Genomic DNA, 16,598 nt, shown 5'->3' with positions numbered 1-16,598 from the left:
GATAACGAATTCGGAAGTTTTTAAAGTGACTATTTCGTTGGTTTATCTTATATTGCTTTATCACTCAACATGAAGAATAATAAAAGAAAGAAAGAGATTAAAAGTTTATTAAGTTAAAAATTCAAGCATGTATGCAACAAGGAGTAGGGAAGTGTGGGATGCTCTGTAAATTTCCTTTCTTTAAGAAAATTCAATCCTTCTCATTATTTCTAATTCTCAGGACGTTTTGTGGGGATGCTTCACATAATTTAAGTATATAATTTTATTTAGTTACAATATTGAAAATAATTGAATAATCAATGTGAGTTACAAAAAATCGGTATCATTGTTCAAGGCCCCTAGTAACTATTATATATGGAATCAAATGAGTGAAGATGAGAGAGAGAGAGAGAGAGAGAGAGAGAGAGAGAGAGTATAAATAATCCGGGCCTTTCCTTATTTACTAAAAATGGGAACATTTTTGTACTAAAAATCCCATAATTTTTTTTGCCCAATCGACTTCCCATAGAAATGAGAACTGAGAAGCCAAAAAGTGGGTTCTAACTGCACTTGCTTTGAAGAATTAGGAAGGCAATTTGACCATCAAATATGCAAGCTCTCGACTCAGTAAAAGATTGGTTGAGAGAAAGCTAAAAATCACACCAAACACGAACTTCTAATATTTCAATAAATTATTTATTATTTCAAGTGCGATTATGCTTGTTAAACATATATGCACCACACTTCCCCTATGTAACATGATCTTATGATCCAAAACATCTATCAATATTTGTAGATTGTAACAAAACAACATACACTACTAACCCAAACAGAATAATAATACCTTTTTTTAAAAGATTTTATATCACCTTTGGAACTTGAACAGGAAACCTATCAATCTCATCAACCCATGGATTCTTCTCCTTCCGTGGATTAACAGCTTTCAGAGCGCGCCAAACTGCACTGTTGCACTTAAATCCTGACCCGAACGCGATCTGACACACACGATCACCCTTCTTCACCCTTCCCTTAGCCTCAGAATAAGCAAGTTCATACCACAATGAACTACTAGAAGTGTTCCCAAACCTGTAAAGAGTCATTCTAGAAGGTTCTAGAAGCCTCTCAGTTAACCCTAAACTTTTCTCTACAGTGTCCAACACTGCTCTCCCACCTGCATGAATACAAAAGTGCTCAAATGCTTGCTTGAAATCAGGCATATATGCTTTAATCTCCATCTTGAACCACTTTCTTGCTATTATATTCGAGAAGTATCGAACACGTTCTGACAAGGGGAGGACTATGGGCCCTAAGGTAGTTAAGTTGTTTCTTAGGGCTTCTCCTGCAACTGTAGCTAGGTCTTTCGAAAGGGTAACACCAACTTTTCCAATGCTGTCTTCCTCTTGATATGCGCATTTGTATCCACGGTCTTCGTTACCCTTGTGAGTACGGACGGTGTGGATGAGTTGGTACTTGGCACGGTGACGATCGGATGATCGATTGGAGAGGAGAACTGCACTTGCACCCATGCGGAAGAGGCAGTTGGAGACTAGCATAGAGCGTTTGTTGCCAAAGTACCAGTTGAGGGTAATGTTCTCTGTGCTCACAACTAGGGCAATTGAGTTAGGTCGCACCTGTGTGTGATCACATGATGCAAAACTTTATTATCGTATATGGAAACTACTTTGTAATTAAGAGGAAATTACTAAAACAGCTATACAGTTTTCAAAATTACTGAATCAGCTATATATATATATATTTTCAGAAAACAGTCATTTAGCCAATTTTGTAATTATATTTTTAAGGAAAAGGTTATCTGACTTAGTATTATTTTATCGACAATTTGAAGAATCAGTCGTGCTGGGGTGACACAGGATTTACTGTGATTCTCACAATTCTGACTTGGACATGCATACATAACCGTAGATGGTTTTTACTCATACCGCGAGGGAACACATCTATGGTTATGTGCACATCCCAAGTCAGACTTGTGAGAATCACAGTAAATTCTTTTTGTCATTCCAGCATTTTCCAATAAGTAAATTGAAAATGTGATTGTACATCAAGTGATTGTTTTCGTCGTAGTAATAATAATAATAATAATAATAAGGGAATTTTAGTAAATAATTCCACATGTTTGCTTCTTTCAGAAAATAAGATTGTTTTAAAAGTATTACAACAAATTGGTCGATTTTCTATAGTAACCCCAAGTTTTGAGACACTAAATACCCCTAACCCATCTTTTTCTCTTCTCTCCATTAAAGATGCATGCATGAATCAAAATCTATTCTCTTTAATTATTTGTTAAAATTCCCATAATATATAGGTATCACATCCCATTAATGTTTATCTCAATGCTAATTTTCAACCATTGGATTTTGTGTTTATGTGGTCAAGATCTTGTGCGACTTCTTGAATCAACGGAATCCAACCATATAAATATATGGTTGTACTGCAAGTATAAAAAAATGATTAGTTCAATAATTTTAGCAAATTACCCAGCTAATTTATTATAACATCAAAATATCATTTATTTTAGGACAGTTTAGCCTTTGTATCAATATTTTGAAGTACGACACTCAAACATGAGATTCATAAATGTTTAAACAAAAATATCATTTTTGAAAAGAAAGGAAAGGAAGAGAATGAATGTTCTGACTAAGTTAGTCATGAAAGTTCCATGTCACAGCTCCATGTTGCATCCAAAAGCATGATGGGGCGCCGCAGGGACGTAGATCACAAAATTTTAAGAACTTTTAAAGACAAAATTACTACTTTTTACTATTAGATTTGAATTTTAAATTTGAGAGATTGATAGTCATTTATTTCTAAAAACCTTTGATTATGTCTTAAATCAGGTTTTGTTTTTCAATTTTTTTAAAGAGTCGTGATAAATGCATGGGGTAAATCATACGCGGTCTGTATGTGATTGACTTGACAAAGACATAGAAACATAGATCTTTTTCTTCGGGATACACCAGGAAAAAGAACTGTCGTTCTGTGCCCTTGCCACATCAACTGCGTACAGACCACCAATGACTTACTGCATGCACTCATCATTAAATTTTTTTTAAAGCTTTCACCTATGCCATAAAATCTAGAGTTCTGTGGTGTTAGTTGGCCAACATGGCAATCCATGTGGGCCTAGCAACCCCTCACTCTTAAACATTTATGAGTACAGCTGTACACTCACCTAGAACTATAATTAATTTTAAAAGTAATTATGTAAAATTTGAATTTGCACCAAAAGAAATTAAAGCCTAAGATACGGATGATGACCTCAAAGATGATCTGCTTCTCGTCGAGAAAATCAGGACAAGAATTACTGTCATTTTGGCAAAATGCATATTTGACTGAAGATTATATTCATAAATGAAGTTAAGATCGAAGAAACTATTAAAGATACAATCTTTTCAAGTACTTTGTAACTAAATTTCAATTAAGTTGTTGTCGCTGACATGTTATGTCTCAAAACTTAACACCAAATCACAGAGATCTGTGGGGGACAAAAAATTGACAAGGGCTATGTTGGAGTGATCCAAGAACCAAATTAAGGAGTGTATCCATTGAACCCACTCTGTTGGTTTTTATCACTAGACATCGAGATGTGCATCAGTTCAATTTGAAATTTAAACAGGCCCATCTCGAGGATCTACGTTTTGATGAATCATATTGGACTTCCAAATAGACCCTTTTTTTTGTTAACTAATCCACCCTTAAAACCAGACAAACAAAAAACACATATACATAATTAACAAAACGTCACCAACTTTTGAAGTAATTCTGATTCCGACTCACTGTTTATTTTAATTCCGAAAAGATGCCTAGTGAGATCGTAGGTTTTCTTTTTTTTTTTTTTAATTATAAATGTAGCGAGATCCTCGCTTTTTGGGGGCAAAAAAAAACCTCCTGCGATCTCTGTAGGCATGTTTTCAGAATTCAAATGAACAGTGAAAACATATGTATATGGGGGCGGTTCAAGGGACATATGTAAAAACAATGGTTTTTCAAAATATGGGTCAGAGGTTTTGGATTGAACTGATTTTTTGCAAGGATTGTCACTATGATGAGAAAATCATCCTCATAAAAAATCAGCTCAATCTGAAATTTCTAAATCCATCAAAAGTGATTTACAAATTATTGACAAAAATTTGCAAATAATCGACGGTCCACATTCTAAATCACTTTTAATGGGGTTAGAAGTTTCAGATTGGACTGATTTTTTTTTCCGGATGATCTTCCCATCATAGAGATCATCCTCACAAAAAATCAGCTCAATCCGAAACTTCTAACCCATATTTTGACAATTTATTAATGTTACATTGTGTTTACATATGGTTTTTCATATGTCCCTTGATCCTGACCTTATATATATATATATATATAAGAGAGAGAGAGAGAGAGAGAGAGAGAGAGAGAAACCAACATGAAGGAGATGCTTAGCAAGATCAACAGAAATGATTCCAGCACTGCAACCCATGCCACCAAGGTTGTAGCTGACAATGTTGCTCCTGAGCTTGTAGTGATTGATAATTAAGGAAGATAGAGAAGGTGTAGGATTAAAAAGACTACTATTCACTATTAAAATCCCTATATCACCAGCCTTAACCCTAGTTTTGGCCAATAACTCATCTATGGCTCCAAAAAACACAGTGTTCACTTCTTTCCTTGCCTCAGCCATGCATGGATTTGGTGGTAACCCCCACATAGCCTCGGGAAAATATGTTGACTGACCCAACCCTGATTTTTCCAATATAGTCTTTTGAAACCCCAAACTTTCTTCAGAAAACATTCCTAAACGTGCAGATCTCTCTAAGAAAATTTCATGGGTGCACTTCAAAGAATCTACAGGTTTGTAACAAGAGAAATCTACTAAGAAAACCTTGGGACGACGCATGTTGAAGTACATTTTAACCATTGAAATCAAGAACATTGAACAAAAGAGTATGGTAATGATGTCGAACTTGAAGTTGTTGGAAAGGTTTGAGAGAGTGTAAGAGGTGGTCATGTTGGAGAGATGATGGGTTAACGCCATTGAGAGAGTCTTGATTTGGTGTAAGTAGATAATATATTAGAAGAGATCAACCTCTCTATATATATCACTTGAAAGGTCGAGAGATTTGGAAGAATTTTTTTGGATAATTTTGGTAGAAGTGTGAATCTCAAATGATATAAAACTTGAGTTGCATGGGCTAGATATTAAGGTGATATATAATGAAACCTACTTTTGTGGTTGCATTTTTTAAGAACAAAAGAAGGAATTGACGCTTTATTTGAGATTTGATTGGTTGGGAAAGAGTTTTTAGTGATAAAAGTGCTTCGGACCCGGAAGGATTTATAGTATTAGAGAGAGAGAGCCCTAGAGAGAGAGAGAGAGAGAGAGAGAGAGAGAGAGAGAGAGAGAGAGAGAGTGAAAGAGATGTACAACTGCATAAGAACCTTCAAGTAAGTGTAGGTGTGAAAGAGGGAGATCTTAGCTAAAAAGCTAACTGCCTATTTACGACTGACTTTGAATTCGATACGGATACGTGTATCACACAATAACACATGGTACACTCTTCTATTAAGGTGTGCCCTAAGGGGACATGGTAAAGTTGCAGTAATTTAATACATTTTTGGGTAATTTTAGAAATGGGACTGTTAAATTGGTGATATTAGGTTTACCCCTTGACCTTAACCATAGTTTGACATTGCATTTTCTTGATAATTTAACCATTAAATTTTGATTTCTCTTTCAAAATGCTGTTCAAATACTTAAATTACTAAATCAAAATTAATTTTTTTCTCAAAATTTCAGTGTTAAATCATCAAGAAAAAAGCAACATTGACTTATAGTCAAGGGGGGTAAATCAAATATAATCACTTGAACAGTGGGGTATTTCTAAAATTCACTATATTTTTTAAATAATCTCCTAAGGGTTTTTTGTAACAAATTTTTTTAAAGGGTATTTTAGGTAGTAAAATAATTTTTGGAGGTGTATTTAATATTGCATTTAACGTGTGCCCTTGAGCACAAGAAACAGCCTGAGTACGAATATTTGGTCCACACTAGTTTGTACTTTGGACACAAAAAATATAGCACTTTGATTGTAAGCACATGGAGATGGATTTAAAATATGTTTACCACCCATGCCCGTGCCCAATCCGACCTTGGGCTTCAAATGATCAATCCAAATCCAACCCAAGTCGGGTTGGTTAGGTTAGTTTATTCCCTATTAATATTAGATAATTTAGCAATGATAAGGGCGATCTTACGTAAACATAAGTGGTATCTAAAATAACTTAAAATTTATAATTATTTATCCTAAGATTGTGTTTCAAAATTTACATATATAAAATTAGAATCAAATTTAAAAAAGATGAAGAAAATGATGATTACCTAAAGTTACCATCTTAATTCATTTATTGTTAGTTGAATTTCCAACAAAACAAACATTTATAGTGTATATCAATATAGAAATTGTACATAAAACCCAGCTCATCAATCAAAAAAATAATATAGAATTACATAAACAAAAGCATTTAACAAAGCAATTGTTTATTTTATGAAAATAATCACAGATTAATTTTGATCTATAGAGAAACAAAAGTAAACTTGGTAAATGAATGTGAAAGAAACTAAGATATAAGAAATACTTTTAAATTATTGCCATATTAAGTTTGGGTTCGGGCAAATGGGTTGCCGAATGCCTATGCTCAAACCCAACCGATTTGAGTCATGCATTTGTTTTTGTTGCCCGAACCCAAGACACAACCCAAGCAAAGTATATGCCCAAACCTGACCCAAGGTCGGGTGCAACCCATTGAGTTCGGGTTTGGCCCATCCAAGTTTTAACCTCAATTAGTCGAATGAATCAAATTAATATATACATTCATTAAATCATTTTTGTAGGATTAGAAATAGGGTAGGGGGATTACCAAATCACTAGAGACAAAAAATGAAAATTTTGAAAACACTATTCATTTTAGTTGAGAAAATAGTAAATTGTCATTTTAGGAATTAAATTAATTATTTTACTTAAAGCAGGAATTTTTTTTTTTTTTTAATTGTTTTAAATCATTCTCTCCCTCTCTGATTTCTTTTAGTGAAGGAATTAAAAAATATTAACAATGGGGTGTCAATACCCTTTTTTTATAAATAAGAGAAGATGACCTATAATTTATTTTTATTAGTGAGATTATAATCCATCAAGGATAATATTTCCTCTTTCTGTAAAAGGGGTTTCTATTTTAAAGTTCTAACAGTATTGGTTTCATCACTTAATATTATCCTTAATTGATGGAATCCATGTTATCACTGAAATTCCAAAATAGTGAAGGCCTATGGGCCACACCAAAAGTCGATATAACGAAGTGTATATCCTGCAATCAAGGGTTGACTCCATGGACAAACTACTAAATTCTTTTGAGTTAAAATGATGGTTACATATACTTCGAGCAAAAGAAATCTCTCACAAAGAGATCATGCCTACTGGGTAGGTAGAAAAACTTGACAAGTCGAACTCCTTCAGATGGAACTTTAAAACAACAAAGAACAAGCATTGGGCAAGACCAACGTGACATCGAGAAGATGGTCGAACAAAAAAAGAGCACAATTTGCAGGACCCAATAATTTTCAGCACAAGCAATCTTTATTCACAAATAGAAGAAAGAGAAAAAGAGTAAGAAGAAAAAATTTACTAAAAAATAAAATTTAATTAAAAACTTCACTCTCTACATTCTTGTATGTTCATATCTCTACCTCTGTATATAGATTTTTCTAATAAGACTTCTAAAATAGAGAAATACTCGAAATCCTATTAAAATAATAAGCTAGAAGAAGAACTCTACTTTTAATAAGAAATAAAAAATAATTACTAGTAAAAGAAAAACTCATACGAAGACAAGGAATTAAATTCCTAATAGAATTTGAACTCTGGGTTTATGGATTTCCAACACAATCATGAACTATTAGAAAAGAAGTAACTATCCTCACTGCTTTTGCTACCTATATTCCTAGACCTTCTTTCTTTTCTTCTTTTATTAACCATCCATCAATACTATTATGATACATTTCTAAATAAAAAATTATGATATTCAACCATATATGCTTGATGCAAAAGGTCCAATCAAATATCGATGGGAAAGATTCCTAGAAGTTTCAATGAAATTGATCCTTAATTCGAAAGCTCATACTAATCCCAATGAAACCTGTGTTTTTCGTCTCCTCTCATTTGCATGTTGAACATGGCGAGTCAAACCGTTTTCAAGATTAAAAGTAGGTTTTTCATGGACACTACTAAAGTATTTTGCACAAAATACAGACACAGTATTTTTTTTCTTAAATATTTACAAAAATTGGTTATATAACCAATTTTGTAATGGTAATTTCTTATGAAAATGATTATTATCATAAATGTAATCTCATGGATTTGTACATCAAACAACCATTATCGTGAAGAAAATACAATTACACAATTGCGTATGTTGAGTTCAACCCTAGCTCGAACACTCATTGTCTTGTCTCTCTCCTTCTAAGCTCTTGAGCCTCTCAACTTATAATCCATTGATTTTTAGTTGGACCCCCAAATTTATCATGGTATCAAAGCAAATATTTATCTCATCCACATCACCCAATTCATATATCCACGTACTTTGGTCCAATTCGGCCTATGGGTCACGTTGAGTTTAGTCCCACTTCGTAGACAAATTGCCTTATCTCTCTCTCCTTATAAGCTCTTGGGTCTCTCCACTCATTGCCAATTGGTCTTGTCTCTCTCCTTCTAAGCTATTGAGCCTCTCCACTCTTAGCCAATTGGTTTTGAGTTGGACTCCAAATTTATCATGGTATGTAGTTGTGTTGTTGAGCATTTAAAAAATAGATTTAGCCGGCAAACCTAACTGTTGCACTTTTATTACAAAAACTCCCTTGGAATTTTGACAACTCCAAGGGAACCTTGTTTTATGAAGTTCGTTACCCATCAAACCTCATTTTATCAAGTTCGTTACTGAGCAAACCCTGTTGCGGGATCCAACATCATAAACTTCTATTTTTATTTTTAGGTTAATTTGTTACTTAACATACCTTGGAGTGGATTCGAACCACATCAATTTGTGAAGTCCAAAAACATGATCTAATGTGCAAGATTATAAAGGATAACATTCTAAGAACTTTAAAAAATAATTTTCACCGTTTAATTTTATATTTAAACTTGAGAGTTTGATATCCATCCATTTTCAACATCTACTAACAAGCTCAAAAAAGATTTTTTTTTTTTTTAAATTTTCTGTTGAATCTGAGTTTTTCCATGCAATCTAGAAGGCTGTGTTGTTGGATTGATAATTTGATTGTCCATGTGGGTCCAATGTCTCTTAGTAAGATTTGAAATCTTACTAAATTTGTTAAGTGTGTGTAGGTAACAAACTTGATATGCTAAAGAGAGTTTTTATAAAAAAAAATTGCAACAGATAGGTCTGCCCGATAAATTTCTTTTAAAAAAAAGACTGATTCAATAATTTTGGTAAAATACTTAACTATTTGAGTAATTTTCCAAGGAGAATTTTTTTATAAGATAGTTTTGACGTGAAGTCTGTCTACAAGGTATATGCACCAAGCATTCAAGAATGGTCGGCCAAAGTGGTAATTTAGGATGTCCGTATCATATTTTGATAGAGTTTCCTAAGCTCCAAGGCATCCCAACGAATGCTGATATTAGAACAGACACACAAATTTCTTAGGAAATTATGGATCGTTCATAAAGAATCCCGAGGGAATATATTCACATCTCAGTTGTCGATTGGATGGTAGAATTCCCAGCACCATCATATGTCAACGATTTTTTTAAACAAATGCAAGGATTGATCAATTTAAGAAATGTATTTATACATTTGCTTACCAAATCAGGTTTGATCTTATTTGAGTACTATTTGATCCAATCTGGATTGTAATATTGAGATCTAATGAAAACAAACTCAACAAGGATCCTGATGAGTTTAGTTCACATCAAACACTCATTTCCTTGTCCTTCTCTTTATAAGTCCCTGGGCTACTCCACTTATTACCAATTGATTTTGAGTTGAACCCCCAAATTTATCATGATGTCAAACTGTCTTTCTCTCCTCCATGTAACAACCCGAATTTTTAATTCATATCTCGAGAAAAAAATAAATAGTGAAATTTTAAGAAAATCTTGAAAGTGGGATTTAGGGGTAAAACTTTAGGATGTTTTTGATCATTTTTAATGGAATCTGATCTCACTATTAGATTCAAAATGATCGAAAAACATAGTTTAGCCTGTAAGCAGGCTCAAATTCGAGTTCGAATATAAAAGTTGCAAAATCCTCGATTACCGGGTCGGACTAGGCTAAAATAGTGACTTTTTATTTGAGCAATAATTTTTAAAATTCGATTATACCATTGGATTCATAACGAAAAATTATTCAACATTGACTATTTATTTGTCATTTTTGGAGATCAGGAAGTCGAATTATCGTCAAAAACGAAAACGACATCAAGTTTAGGGGTCACCTCATGCCAAAAATGTAAATTTTTGATGGAGACATAATTTGTAGAAATTGACTATACCATTAGATCCGGAATGAAAAATTAGACGAAATAGAGTATTCGTTTATCAGTTTTGGAGACCGAATGATCAAGTTATCGTCGATCAAAACAATAGGCGAAATACCGAATTCGTCCCAAATATTATATAAATAATATTAAAATTTTTTTTTTAATCTCATCTTCCCCACTCGTCCAAACAGTGCGAAAAAAAAAAAAACGAAAAAAAAAAGAAATTTGTTTTTCCTCCGATTTTTCCACTTCAGATCTTTCGCAAACGGTCCACTTTCGACGATCGCCGCAGAAGAGAAAAATGTCCGCAGCTTCGTTCTCTACAAAACCCACCCAACCTATCTTCATTTCACTTTCTATTTCACCCGATATCGTCAAAAATCAGTCGTATTTGGATACGAAAATTTCGAAACTTTGACCTCGGATTTCGTCCGTTTCGGGGTCAAATCGCTTTCCGACGCAGAAGGGAGAAACGTCCGCAGCCTCATTCTCTACATAACCCAACCAAGTTCCTTCCGTTTTCTCGTCTTTTTCACCCCGTATAGTCAAAAATCAGCCGTATTTTTATACGGAGATTTTCGTAACTTCGACCTCGGTTTTCATCGATTTCGGGGTCAAACCGTCTTTTGCCGTAGAAGGGAGAAGAGACGAGTACATCGAGATCTTCGAAACCACCAAGCTAGTTTTGAAAATCAGCCACTTCGAAGTTCGGTCCATCTCGAATTTCGTGCCAATCGTCTCGATTTCCGCGCACGTGCTTCAATTCCATCGCCTAGTGATTGTAAGGAACTCTCAATTTCTATTAATAATCATAGATTGTGAAAATTGCATTTAGGATTTTATTGGAAAAATTTGGATGTATTTCCGAAATATAGAATTCTTTGTTTATTTCAAAATTCACGCCAGAAATTACATGTTTGATATGTTTAATTGTATTTTTAACAAATTATACGTGGGTAGAGTATTATAACGGGTTATTTCCATAAATTGGGTCTTGTGCACTGTTCGGACCCCGTTTTGATATAAAAATTGTATTCTTTTTCAATATTATTGATAGAAATAAATTCTATAGTTGGAAAATGTGATTTAATATTCAATGAACTCATTTTGAGTTGATGAATATCAGAAAATGGATATTTTATTGAAGAGATTGAAAACTGTAAAAATCGGAAAAAAAAGGAAAAATGGTATGAAACGGTAAAATGTCAGAGTCACACCCGAGGGGTGATGTCTGCATTTTACGTTGTTGTGTTGTGTGCAGGTTGGTGAACAGATATCCAGGGATAATATTATTGGTTACATGTTTATTTCCTTTCTGTTAGCGCGAGGCGCTGTTTACGTTTCCGTTATGTTATTTAGTTTAGGCCGGGTGGCCACACTTGCATGGTAGGAAACTGGATATCTATTCTCAACCTTGTATTGTTAATTTCTCTTTTATTTTCAAATGAAAATAATATATATATATATATAGGTAACTATTTTGTGAGCTGTTAAAGAGTTTGTGAATGCCTGAAGGGATAGTGCGTCATATCATCCGGAGTGGTGTACTATCCTGGGATGTACGGTAGGGACCACCAAGCTCATACGTGGTATGAGACGCGTATGAGAGTGGAGTCACAACTGGAATCCGGGTTTATTCCTCTCTATCTTTACCAGTGAACTTGTAATGTAAAGGTGGTCGTATACGAATGGTTTGTATATTTGGGAATCACATGTATGCCTGATAGGCATAGACGAAGATGATTGGTCAGTGATCACTAACAATCTATAGTAGTCGAACGTTCTGACACATCGAAAAGAGACCCATTGCTTACGGTCACGTCAAACGGCCAGCCTGAGCCGGATAAATGGTCAACCAAACGTGGTAAGGGTAGCGACCGGCCACAAAATCAGGAACTAAAAGCCAGAAAGGAATTGTAACATCATGTCCCGACTGGGAGCGATCCAATCGTGAATCCCAACTCTCTAATTCCAATACTCCACCATCGTGTATTATGTATCTGTTGCTTATTTTGATATATAAAATGAAATGCATGTTTATTGTTTCCATTTGATCAATTAGATTTGTATAAAATGAGAATGTTATAGTGAGTACTGCTGATCGATGTAATGTGAGTTTTAAAATATTTAGTTGCTCATCCCTGGCTATATGTACCAGTTAATCGTAGTTTTCTTCTGTAAAACTTTGTTTATTTTAAAATGATTTAGTATGTTTATTCGTTCATGTTAAGAGAGGTTATTGGCAGAAATTGTTGCTTCCTTACTGGGTAACCATTGTTACTCACCCTTTCCTTCTCCATTTTTTTTAGTTTCAGATCTGAAGCTTGGCGAAACAAGTGTAGAAAACGAATGAGGATCATCTGGTTGGTCAGATAGACAACTAGAGTCCGTCACCTGGTAAGTACTAGGACTATACCCCCTAGTAGTGTCAGTTTCTCCAAGTAGTCTTATAGATTTGTCTTGAGTGTTAGGAATTCTGTTAGAGTGAGGAATTTTGTATAATCCTGTATATAATTTTTTCTTCTTCCGCACTCTGATCTATCGAACATTATTAAACGTATATAGGCTTCCGCTAGTATTATATTTTGTTTGTTATATGCAGGATTGTATGTCGTTTATCAGGTGCAGGTTGAATCGCCTTGGAATGCTAACATAAACAGAGGAGACTATGCCGAAATTTCGAGGTGCCACCTCGTACCTTGAAATCTGACATGGGGATTTGTTTTAGTGTTCGGCGGGGCGCCACAAATTTCATCCGAGTCAGATCTCTACGGGCTTTGACTCAGTTTGACCCACATGTATGGGGGCGTGTTGAGTTTAGTCCTACATCAGTCACTCATTGTCTTGTCTCCTTGTCCTATCTCCTTATAAGTTCCTGTACCTTTCCACTCATTACCAATTGATTTTAAGTGGGACCCCAAATTTATCTTATTAGAGTAGTTTTGGGTAATGTCCAATTTTTTAAATTGTCAGTTGAATCATGATAATCAAACTACCCTACGTGATACACTCAATTGATTCTCCTGATGTCACAAGTTCGAAAATCATAGATTTTTGCATCTCATGATACACTTTTATTTATTGAGTGTTTCACGTGGGGTAGTCAGATTATCATGATTCTTGTCGATTTACTATAATTCCACAAACATTTCTTTTAAAAAGTTTACAAATGCATGAAACATTTTTATTTTACGAGTCCTGGAAAAGTATAAATCTAATGCCCATTTCTAGAACCAATTAGAGTTAGATAAAAAATAATAATTTGATTGAAAAGTTGGAGTAGCATATAAGAATCAATAGGACTCATGAATCGAGATGATTTTTGACAGTTTCATTAATATCAGATTTGGAATCAGAGTCTACAGAGATTTGGAAATAAATAAAATTTAATGATTCATATTGTAACTCCTTTAGACCCATTAACATCCCTAAATGACACCTAGACCCGGCATCTCATCTACTACATTTTGTGTCCCACAAGACACATGAATGTTCGATGAAACCATCGGAATTGCAGCCCAGCAAAAATTTGCAACCGTTTATTCGGTCATTAGGCTGATTTGTATAATTGCATTTAATCACAAATGTTTTAACAAGAATCAGCTAAAAATAAAATCACCAATCATGTAATTTGTTTTGTGGGTCCACAAGGAATGGGGCCAAACATTTATAGTGTCAGTTGATATTAATGAGCGTGACATATGGTATATTGTTGGGAGGGTCATATATCTGTATCAAATGTTTATTTTTGGAATGTCGGTATGAAACTTTCTTTCCTAAAATGGAGATAAATTTCATGGGTTGAAATAACAGAGATGCTATCCCACCTTACATGTAATTTATGCTGACCACTCAGTTGGTTTGACATATTGCAAAGCAAGTTTGAGGACGTGAGTTTAAGTTGAGCTTATTCATAAAAATAAAAAATGTATATTGTAGTATTTATTTGTAACTATTTTATTTATTTATTTATTTATTATTTAAAGTTTGTGGAGTCGACTCAAAACTCAGAAGAACTAGCTTGACTCAATTGGATTTTAAATTGAATTTGAATCAGCCATGAAACTTGTTTATTCGAATAAAAAACTCATCCAAATTATGCATTATATTTAATATTATTTTCTAAAATATCAAAAGAAAAATATAATTCTAAATTTTAAACTACTAAAATATTTCGTAGATTTCATCAACATTTGGGATGGTGGTTTTTTACAATACCAACCTGACACATCTTTTCTCATTTAATATTTATGAGAAGCGTTTGGAGGCCTTAAAGAGATTCAAACCTTTTTTAAAATAGGAGATACAAGTTTTGGAATGGGCTTATTTTTTGTGAGGATGATCTTTATAGTGAAGAGATTATCCTCACAAAAAATCAGCTCATTTTGAAACTTTTAACCCTAGTTTACAAGTTAAAAAATCGTAGATCATCATTATTTTGTAAATCACTTTTGATGGGGTTAGAAGTTTCAGAATAAGTTAATTTTTAGTGAGGATGATCTCCTCAACACAGAGATCGTCCTCACTGAAAATCAGCTTATTCTGAAACTTCTAACCCATACATTGAAAAAAATGTTTACCACAATGTTTGGCTCTCTTTAGGGCCTACATATATATATGGATCAGGTTTAAGGGACATATGAGAAAACATATGTAAAAACAATGCAACATTAATAAAATTTTAAAATACGGGATAGAAATTTTGGATTGAGCTGATTTTTTGTGAGGATGAGCTCTATGATGGAAAGATCATCCGAAAAAAAAAAAAAATCAGTCCAATCTGAAACTTCTAACCCCGTTAAAAGTGATTTAGAATGTGGACCGTTGAATTTTTACCAATTTTTATCAATAATTTGTAAATCACTTTTGACGGATTTAGAAATTTTTGATTGAGCTGATTTTTCATGAGGATGATCTTCTCATCATAGTGACCATCTTTGCAAAAAATCAGCTCAATCCAAAACCTCTAACTCATATTTTAAAAAACCATTGTTTTTTCATATGTTTTTACATATGGCCCTTAAACCGCCCCATATATATATATATATATATATATGTATGGGTCCCGTTCAGCACCCTAAGCTTTACCACACACTTTAACAAACGTGTTTTGTCTTACATGGGTTAGAAGTTTTGGAATGGGCTGATTTTTGGTGAGGATGATCTCTATGGTGAGGAGATCATCCTCACCAAAAATCAGCTCATTCCAAAACTTCTAACCCCATCAAAAATGGTTTACAAAAAATGGACGGTCCACAATTTTTCAACGTGTAAACATGGGGCTAAACATTTCAGAATGGGCTGATTTTTGGGGAGGATGATCTTCTAATCATAGAGATCATCCTCACCAAAAATCAGCCCATTCCAAAACTTCTAACCCATGTAGGACAAAAAACATTTGTTAAAGTGTGTGGTAAAACTTAGTGTGCTGAACATTTCCCTATATATATATATATATATATATGGGTCCCGTTCGCCACCCTTAGTTTTACCACACACTTTAACAAACGCGTTTTGTCTTACATGGGTTAGAAGTTTCGGAATGAGCTGATTTTTGGTGAGGATGATCTCTATGGTGAAGAGATCATCCTCACCAAAAATCAGCTCATTCCAAAACTTCTAACCCCATCAAAATTGATTTACAAAAAATGGACGGTTCACGATTTTTCAACGTGTAAACATGGGGCTAAACATTTCGGAATGGGCTGATTTTTGGGGAGGATGATCTTCTAATCATAGAGATCATCCTCACCAAAAATCAGCTCATTCCAAAACTTCTAACCCCATCAAAAATGGTTTACAAAAAATGGACGGTCCACAATTTTTCAACGTGTAAACATGGGGCTAAACATTTCAGAATGGGCTGATTTTTGGGGAGGATGATCTTCTAATCATAGAGATCATCCTCACCAAAAATCAGCCCATTCCAAAACTTCTAACCCATGTAGGACAAAAAACATTTGTTAAAGTGTGTGGTAAAACTTAGTGTGCTGAACATTTCCCTATATATATATATATATATATATGGGTCCCGTTCGCCACCCTTAGTTTTACCACACACTTTAACAAA

The 16,598-nt window shown here is 34.0% G+C and overlaps 1 protein-coding gene across 1 annotated transcript; it reads right to left on the bottom strand.

Moving 5' to 3' along the window:
* Nucleotides 1-636: 636 nt before the first annotated feature.
* Nucleotides 637-5,290, bottom strand: LOC147383118 (3-ketoacyl-CoA synthase 11-like). Its single transcript, XM_086428121.1, has 2 exons — nucleotides 4,403-5,290; nucleotides 637-1,610 (listed from the first exon to the last, which is right to left on the bottom strand). The coding sequence occupies exons 1-2, from the start codon at nucleotides 5,009-5,011 to the stop codon at nucleotides 840-842; spliced, it is 1,380 nt and encodes a 459-aa protein (XP_086284247.1). The 5' UTR covers nucleotides 5,012-5,290; the 3' UTR covers nucleotides 637-839.
* Between the last annotated feature and the right edge of the window lie 11,308 nt (nucleotides 5,291-16,598).

The sequence above is a fragment of the Akebia trifoliata genome, chromosome 16 (genome assembly GCF_017979445.1).
Source record: "Akebia trifoliata isolate Shusen 1 chromosome 16, ASM1797944v1, whole genome shotgun sequence".
NCBI lineage: Eukaryota > Viridiplantae > Streptophyta > Magnoliopsida > Ranunculales > Lardizabalaceae > Akebia > Akebia trifoliata.
Note: the sequence above shows the minus strand (reverse complement) of the source record. Positions and strands in the feature narration are given on the sequence as shown.